This window comes from Puntigrus tetrazona, unplaced genomic scaffold, assembly GCF_018831695.1.
Source record: "Puntigrus tetrazona isolate hp1 unplaced genomic scaffold, ASM1883169v1 S000000148, whole genome shotgun sequence".
NCBI lineage: Eukaryota > Metazoa > Chordata > Actinopteri > Cypriniformes > Cyprinidae > Puntigrus > Puntigrus tetrazona.
In genome coordinates this window covers 895,042-904,171 of record NW_025047824.1, presented here as the reverse complement: position 1 = coordinate 904,171, position 9,130 = coordinate 895,042, and the positions used below count along the sequence as shown (strand labels likewise).

Below are 9,130 nucleotides of genomic sequence, written 5' to 3'. Positions count from 1 at the left end.
TTGTTGTACTATTTAAACGGAAGCTTTTAATCCGTTACGCCACTATCTTGAAGCTAGGCCATGAATCAAACACATTCGACTGGCCATGTTTGCCTGCCGCATATACTTTGAAGTTTAAAATGAAGTTGAAAAAAATAAAGAAAGAAACAGCCCGATGGCGTTAAAGGTTCTTTATGGAAGCAAAAATGGTTCTTTTGGAATCGTGTTGCTATAGTAACCATAGTTTGGGTTTTATTTTTAGTAAAACCGGGTTAATTTTTAATAGCTCCCTCTGAAACAATGTGAATATATGTCTGCTATACTCTTTATAATGTTAATTATGCCCTTTTGGTCATTTTTGAGTAATTGAGCCATTTGGCGAAGGGCCCTATTGTTTTTTCTAATGATTATTCTAATTCTTATTATTTTTTTTCAAAATAAAGGGGGGAGGGGTCTATCATCATTGTAGCGTGGTTGAATGGAAAAAATAAATCTTCAAAACTATTTATTGCGATGTTATGTTGTTTACAGTCTTAGTATTGTGAAAAAGATACAGAAAATAAATAAAGTTTTGGAACAAACTCGGTCTTGAAATAATACATTTATAGTAACTGCTCTAAAAAAACATCTGCATGATGTTTGCAAGATAGATTTGGTAATGTACTTTGTTTGTGCGAGATGTAGACAGAAGAAAAAAAAACAGGAATAATTAGAGCCATTCCTGCTTTCCATGTTAATTGAGGTGGGTTGCAGAAAACTCAATTATTTTAGTTTTCTGCATGTTTCTCTTTTAACAATTACTCGGACATATTCTCAAAATTTAGCTCACATTACTTAGTTTAAATTATAGCACAAATTATTCCTTTTATTATTTTCCATGTAGATTGTCATAATATTTAGTTGTAGTTTTTAATAAAGTTTACTTTTAACACTTACTCCGTTTTACGTTGTGTTTATCTTGCATGTTATGAAAAAAAAAAAAATTGGCCCAAATAAAAATGCAAAAGGTATAACAAAACTCTCTTCCTACCACAACGACAGAACTGTTTAAAGTATAACCTTGAGGACATGATTTGGGACAGGGCCGTAAAGTATTAGCATTTTGGCACCAAAGTTCACACTGAGGAAGAAAGATCTAAAAAAAAAAAGAATTAAGAAATAAAAAAGGGATGTTTGTTCCCCTCCAAATATGAAAACTGACCATTTTTATGCACTAATAATACAGCAAGGAAAGCTATATTAAAAATCATAATATTTATTTATTAGTAGTAACATAACACTTCAAATTCAAATATCAATTGTATATTTTTAATAACATTATTACAAAGAATAATGCAATTGTTTTTTATTAGAAAGAATACATCAGATTTTAATAGAAATGACAATTATATGTTTATACAAATACGTGCATAGTAAAATCTTTATTAGCAGTAATAGCATTATTATTATTATTATTATTATTATTATTAATAATATGGATTAAATTAAGTGTCTCTGGACGGGTGTTTTCAAGGTCTTCTGGTTTCTTCTCTACCAAGCAGCGTTGGTCGGAGGATGTGTCTGTGTTGTGTTCAATGACCTGCTGATCACAGGGGGGAAAAAAGTTCAACTAGTGTAACTACCCGCAAACGCTAACCAGCATAATATTCACGGTGCAAATCTCGACAGGTGTCAGAAACCTTGACGTTTTAATATAGTCTGTAACAACACCCAGCTAATTAACCTGCTTAGCTCTTGAATATTTAAAAAACGACAGCACTGACCCTTGTGACTGTCTGTCAAACTGTAAGCCTAGTCTGCCGCATGTTGTAAAATGCTGAATACCGATTAAAACGACGCTTTTCGATCGTGACACAAGACCCACAGAAGCGCCAAGTCTAGTGGACTGACCTCCGGCGATGCTGGACTGACCGGCCCGCACCTCTGTGTCCGACGCGCGGTCAAGGAAATCAAGTCTCTTATGTTTTTTCTGTAAAGGAAATGAGAAATTTACAATCACGCTACACTGTAAAAAATAGGTGTACAAAATATGCATCGTGGAAACAGACCTGCTGGTGCATTTAGTGTGAGAATACTTGCCTTTTTATAATGACCAGTAAGATGACCACTACGAAGACCACTACGATGACCACTACGATGACCACTACGATGACCACTACAGTTGCAGGGCTAGTTGTGGCGGGCGGGCCACGAGAAGACTCTAGAATTATTTTTGAGAGGAAATGTTATTAAATCAAGTCACATCCACAGTCGTGTCCAAATAAAGTCATGGCCTTAATGCATTTTCACAGCACTGACCGTTGACCACAAGTGTGAAGGTTTCGTTGATAGCGCTGCTCCCGATCACTTCGAGAAAGTGCGCTCCTGCGTCGGCGTCACGAATGATTACAGAAACCTCCTCGGGTCCGAGATGGAGTCTGACTCTGTCGTTGTCGATGGCGGTGCACCCTCTCTCCTTCTCTTTGTTGGAACAGTAGCGGTAGATTTTCGTCAGGTTATAACGACTCAGCGTCACTCGCTCGACGTCCCCCGTTCCCGGCTTTTCGGCCGTTAGGATGACTTCTTCTCCGCTTTTTACAACCACCGTCGTGTCGCTCGCGGCACCTGATTAAAAAATACATATCTGTATTGCTTAGTGGCGCGCTTAAAACGCCTCGCTTTACTTTGCAGCGTCTTTGGTACGTGAGGAGAATTCACGCTCACAACGTAATATTCTTTTTCAAGTTTGCGTTTCCGGTTTCCGCACGCGTGTTGCCAAGTATTAGGCTGTTTTAAACATGTTTTTCATATCCGCGGGTTACAGCGACCCCAATAATGTAATTCATTCATGTAACGCGATTTTTATTAGCAGAAATCCCGCACAAACAAACGTGCATTTGACGCTTTTTTTTCTTTTTCTTTTTACTGCAAATCGTTGTCAAATGGCGGGGTTTGCTGTGAAATACTGGCAACCCTGTTTGACAGGCGCTTCTCAGAGAGCAACGCTGAGAGCGAAACAAACTTTATACTTACGTGTGAGTTACCAGTGAAGCGAATTTTCATGAATTTTGCTCGGTTCGTACGATATTCTATACCTAGTATACATTCATGAAAGTAGGCCTCAGTTTTAGCGTCTCGCTGAATTATGCCCAAACCTCGGCTTACCTTTTCATAACAGTTATGCACTTTTTGTGCTATCCTCCACGACGCTCCCGATGTGCAAACATCGATTTCTAGCGTACTATATACACATTTCTACTAAAAGATAAGATTATCACACTTGCATGCTCCATGAGGCATAAACTAGTCAAAAACCGTAATAGTGTTAACCGGTTAACCTCTAAAAAAGTGGAAAGTGTCAGAGACAGGAAGTTCTTTTTGTGTGGTTTAAGAACAGTTTTTGTTTTTGTTTTTTAAACGGATCTTTGGACCGATTTAATTAATCATTGTGCAGTAAAACTATAACCTAGTTTAAAAAAAAATACATCTTATACAATATTGTGCGTTCACTTCGTTACAAATTATACTAATGTTCAGTAATCACAGACAAATCAAGACCACAGTCCCATCTTTATTCCAGGAGAGTAAGATGAGGAAGATACCCCCTTACTGACAATATGGATTTTCTTTTATATCGTAAAGTATTTAGAAACAAGTTTAGCATGTGTGGGATGATGAGCTGCGACCTGCAAGGAACATAAGTTTAGCTGTTTAAGGTTCAAAAAACATTATTTTCTACACACTGTACATTACCGTTACTCGTCTAAGCCTCGCCTCCTGAAACTTTTTACATTTTTACAAAGCCCACATTTCTGAGAAGCGTGTTCCTCTATTTGGAAGTAGTTTCACTTTTTTGGGCTTTTATTTCAGGTGTTGATGTCTTTAAGAATATATACATATATATATACACACATACATACACATACATACATATATATACATATAAACATATATATATATACATATACATATATATACAAATACATATATATATATATATATGTATGTGTGTGTGTGTGTGTGTGTGTGTGTGTGTTCCTCTCTTAGGAGCTCTCTCAAAACCTGGTTGATTTGGGCCTGTCTAATTACTATTCATAAGCCTCTGTTTTGATTGGCCTGTTTTTTTCGGAGCGACGCACGACCAGGCCAATCAAAAACGTTACAACTGCGTCACAGCACTAGCTGGATGACTTTGGGTGCCAGAATCGAGTGATACAGCCTCAAATTAGAAATATGATCGTATACCCGATGTTACAGCCCGACAAAAAACCACTATATAAACACCATATACAAGTGGACTGTACAGAAACGGTTTGCAAAAATGCTTGAGTGTGCACGCTTTTTAGCAGAAAAGGTTCAATAAAGTATTGTATTTTGTTGTTATGGGCGCGTCTAAAGTTTTATTGCATCTCCCGACTATGTTGTTTATGAAATAATGCCGTGTGCATGTCTGTAAAACAAGCCTGAGGATTTATACAAATTATTATTGTATATGCATTGTTGAGGTAAGCTGGACTAGAGACTAGTTGTAACGTAAGATGGAATAATAACTTAGCTGTAAAATCTGTCGCCTGGTGAAACTGAAATGTATACATCTTCATCCTGACTAAAGAGACACGGTGAGTTTGGAAGATGTTATGAAAACACATCCAGAGCCATTTCAGGAAAAGCTATAAGAATCTGCCTTTGGTTTTAAAAGCACTGACAGCTTGTAACGCGTGCATCACGTGATCCTTTAATTGAAGGTATAGATATATTGTAATATCAACTGAATGTTTTTGCTCAGGCTAATTTAGAGGTTTTAGTGAAAGTTAAGATGTGCTTCTAATTCATAGAAGTATTAAATATCAACAATCCTGTTCTTCTTTTTACTTCTCACACACACGCACGCACACAATAAATAAATGACACCACAAGTCCCTCATTAATAGATACAAGAAAACACTGAACTATACATATATCATATATAACATATATCAATATTTTTAAGGACACATTTTCAGTTTCGACTGACAGTTTCATATACAGATGACAATGACAAAAAAGTGTTTGTGATATTTAAGGTCAGAAATTAATGTCCTGGAATCATGTAGCATTAAAACAGGAAGAAGAAAAAAACGTAGGGCTCAACATAAGGGCCGCTGGATCAGATATGCCTTTGAAAAACGTTGAGTAAATGTTAACTTAAAAAAAAAAAAAAAGTTACTGCTTTTTGACAAATAACACATTGGGGGATCTTCTCTTAATATTAAAAATGTGGTTCATCCCGCGATGGCCCGATTCAACAAGCAAAAAAAAATCACCCATTGACTTGAAAAACTAAATTCATAAGTAACTCTCACAAAGTTTAGACTGATTTGATGGAGTTTGTTCATAGTCTTGTTTGCATTTTTTATTATTATTATGCATTTCAGACCTATATATTGCACTACTTACCACAGATTTCTGCAAAATACAACTGTTCCCATGATACTTTAAAAGCAACTTTTTAGCCACTTGCTATTAAAGTGTTAAGTTTATTAACTTCTATTAAGTTTACTTAGAGGTTTGCAGAATAGAACTCAGATAAATTGCTGAAAGCACTGAAAGGTTGCTGATTTCACAACCTGAGCACGTTCCAGATAAGAGAGTGTTTACGTTAAACCACCTCGAGCGTATTATTGCATCAATCATGAACACACAATCTACAGCTTAAACAAACATGGCAGAAAAGAGAAACGCTACTGCAGTACTGACAAGATTTATTTATTTTGGCTGCAACATCTTGCTTGCTTTTGTATATGTTGCTACAGTCAGTTATAGTGCTGTCAAACGACACACACACACACACACACACACACACACACACACACAGTTGGTCTCTTGAACTATTTGCTATGGGCTTGTTCATACACTTTCTGTAAATGTTCTCGTACATAGCTTTGCCAAATTAAGGGATGTAGGGGGTTTGACAACATTTCGTTTTGCACAGTTTTTGGTTTATTGAATTAGGCAAGTCTGGACCGCATTCAGTTTTTTCTGTTTTGAGATGGAGAGGCAAGGAGACTGTAATTTTGGCCACCGGTGATAATGGTGTCAGATCCACACTAGCACTTTTTCTGTTCTCTACACTTATTGCTCAGTACATTCGAGAGAGCAGACTTGTAGTCTGTGTCCATGTATATGCTGCTCTTTTCACATCACATAGGCAAACATTTATGCTCCTCCCCTGCTATGCTGGGCTTTTTTTTTTAATCATGCATCACGTGACTCAGTGGATGCATTTGGCTACAGTGAGAGACAGAACGACAGAAATTCACTACTGTTACGACACCACTAACTCATCCGCCTTATTTTAGACTGTGGAATGTTTTCGGGGAACGCGCGACAGTTCTGTAATAAGGTGCTTTGTGTTTATTATTAAGACGATACATTAATATGTTAAAAGTAACACCAGTTTGCAATATCAAGCAGTAAAACAAGCCGTTTGTACAGCTAAAAATGTATCAAAATGGAAAAAGTATCACTGTTTTCAACCATTAAAGCATTTTTAAGATAGTTTTCCATCGGAGGAAAACACTTAACTTTGCATTCATATCCTGGGTTGCTTGCTTGCCTATAATTAGCATCAATAAATATTACTTTAATGCATTGAGCCACGTTGAGTTTTTCTTTACGACCACCTTCTATGGGGTGGAAACACTTTAACATGAAACTGTACACATTGTTTTTTATATTCAGGGCTCCGCTGAACGCAAACTCCTTTTTAGGACAATATATTACCTTAAAAGCAATGTGGATAACATCTTAGTCAATTAAATGCATGTTTTAAAAGGAAAAAGTATTGTCCTCCTGTCAGAGACCTCTTTTTTTGGCTACTCTTTATTTATTCATTTTATAAATGTAATTAATTTAATCTTTTTTGTTACTTTTAGCATACAAGTTAAGAACGCACACCGAATGTACGAAGAACGACGCAAGATATCAAAGACACTGCAGATTTTATAGCCAGATGAAATCTCAATATCAGACCGCAAGCTAACTTTACTGGGACAGATAAACGGTCGCCAACGAATGGGCTGAATGTATACTTTGGCTTCAATAGGATTTGCAATCAATAAACAAATCAAAACCGCCCTCTGTCGTTTTTCTTCCCAACAAAGATCCCGAACCCGACAAACTAAAAATAAAATGCGCAAGGAAATGATAGCACGTGATGCAACGTGACATTGCATATTTCAGAACAGAGGCCTTCGGTCATTGGAAATGTCTTTAGCGCTATTTACGATTAAATGACTCGAAATCATTTGAACGTTTAGACTCTTCAAAAACCAGTGAAACCTTTTTGGAGGAAGTCGTTCAAGTCGTTCAGGCTAGAGGTGACGGTTTTAAGCGCACAGAGACGACAGACGCGTTCAAACAACGTTTAGAAGCACACCTGCTGTAAAACAGGCCTATTATTATACTCACTTGAGATGAAAAGAACTAGCAGAAAATGACGCATCTTCCTACAGCATTTGGCTCCTTTGATGGGGCTGCGCCAACACTCACGTATAAATAGTGAAAGGTGCTACTTGTTTGTTTTTCTGATCGGATGAAATTCACAACAGCCAGCCTCAACCTGCGGATAACGCAAATCAGAGACTTTCCGTATAAGCGGCAGGCATTCGAGAAAGTTCTGTCAGCCACGTAAACCTATGCAACCTTCTTCTTTCCACTTTAAAGGTGGCTGGCATCCAGCTTGGCGCATTACCGCCTCCTCTGCTCTGGAGTGTGGATCAGATAACAGGTCATAATAACACTTGGTCCATTCCCTTTCTTACACTTTCCCTTGCACTTGTAATTTCAGCTGTCTGCATGTGTGTGCTGTACGAGAAAGCAGACTCGACTTAAACACAGAAACACGCCGTGACTTATCCATTAAATACTTTTGAAAACCCCTGCCTCCTTTAAAAACTAAATCAATACTCTATTCCGTGTCCTACTGTCAGGGTGGGGTTTAGTGTGAAGGAGCGCTCGACGAAAATAAATCAACTTAAACCGTTTTAATCCTCTTCAAACGGACAAAACAATATGCAGGCAGGCCGAACAAAAACCTCGCCGATCGGACAAACTGAATACAAACACACAGGACTTAAATACACAAGGAAATCACTAAAGTAACTAGAGATTTGTGAAGACAATGATACAATTAACAGGAACAAAGGTAGGGAACACAGAGCACATGGAACAAGACCAAAACAACAGTCCGTACTTAATAAATGAAATAGTTTATAATGAGAAAGATGCATTCTTAGACCTCCAGAACTCTACTGGGGTTAGACAACAGGACCTACTCGTTGTGGAAATCATACTCTAGATTTATTACGGTCACATGACATTGATGTTAATGGTGGAAATTCTGCAGCAAAGTTACGAAATGTCACATCATTATCTAGGCTTGTGTGAACTCCATACAGCTGAATGGTAGAACCGTCACTTCCACCACAAGGGAATGGTTTGTAAGTAATCTTCTTGTATCTCGGTTTCTCCCAAGGTTTTTTCTCTCCATTCTGTATGGACGGGGTTTCGGTTCCTTGCCGCTGTCGCCTATGACTTGCTTAGTTGGGGACGCTTAACTTCTAGCGCTTATCGTCAACTTGACTACACAGACCGTCTCTGCTTAAAAAAAAAAAGAAAGTTTAATCTCATCATCACACATCACTATCACTCTTCACTCCTGTTGGACACGGTGCAGTGCTTTTATAAAATCTGTATTGCTAAAAGCGCTATTTAAATAAAAGTGATTGATAGTCAACACTATCCTTTTTCCTATTTTCAATTCCCAGCCTATTCTTTTTAACCTTTGAACTTGACAACTTTGAATTTGATTTAAGTGCCTCCCTTTTTCCCCTCCATCCTACCTCTCTTGTCATCTTTTAATTATTTTCTCCCAAATTGTGCATTTAACCTCTGCTTTACTTACTTTAACCTGTATTTAAAAAACTGCTGTAAGGCTTATTCTTGGGTAAAAATCTCCTTTTTGCTCCAATTCGATCAAAGTTTTCCTTTAGATTTCTTCAGTTTTTCCATCACTCCTGCAATGCTGCTTTTGTGGGACAAGAATCATTATGTCTCTGCAATCTAGCGCAATAATCTGAATCCTTTTTAATTCCAGTGGAAATTCTCCCATTTCTACTTGCATAGCAGGTAC

At 37.4% G+C, this 9,130-nt stretch overlaps 2 protein-coding genes across 5 annotated transcripts in view; one reads left to right on the top strand and one right to left on the bottom strand.

Annotated features, from left to right (window-relative positions):
* Positions 1-9,130, top strand: part of LOC122332816 — a 53,650-nt gene that overhangs the window by 26,799 nt on the left and 17,721 nt on the right. The gene's annotated exons all lie outside the window — the stretch shown is intronic.
* On the bottom strand, positions 1,254-7,640 carry LOC122332818. Of its 3 annotated transcripts, none has more exons than XM_043230241.1 (5): positions 7,408-7,640; positions 2,278-2,583; positions 2,059-2,179; positions 1,804-1,948; positions 1,254-1,561 (listed from the first exon to the last, which is right to left on the bottom strand). In XM_043230241.1, the coding sequence occupies exons 1-4, from the start codon at positions 7,439-7,441 to the stop codon at positions 1,807-1,809; spliced, it is 603 nt and encodes a 200-aa protein (XP_043086176.1). In that variant the 5' UTR covers positions 7,442-7,640; the 3' UTR covers positions 1,254-1,561; positions 1,804-1,806. The 3 variants fall into 3 exon arrangements, with proteins under 3 accessions (XP_043086176.1, XP_043086175.1, XP_043086174.1); XM_043230240.1 differs by having other exon boundaries at positions 1,254-1,558; positions 1,870-1,948; XM_043230239.1 differs by having other exon boundaries at positions 1,870-1,948; positions 7,408-7,639.

Coding starts and splice junctions, on each gene's coding strand:
- LOC122332818 (XM_043230239.1), bottom strand. CDS start 7,441: ATGCGTCATTTTCTGCTAGTTCTTTTCATCTCAA. Junction 1,949..2,058: donor TTACTGGTCATTATAAAAAG/GCAAGTATTCTC, acceptor TTTCCTTTACAG/AAAAAACATAAGAGACTTGA. Junction 1,562..1,869: donor TCAGTCCAGCATCGCCGGAG/GTCAGTCCACTA, acceptor CCCTGTGATCAG/CAGGTCATTGAACACAACAC.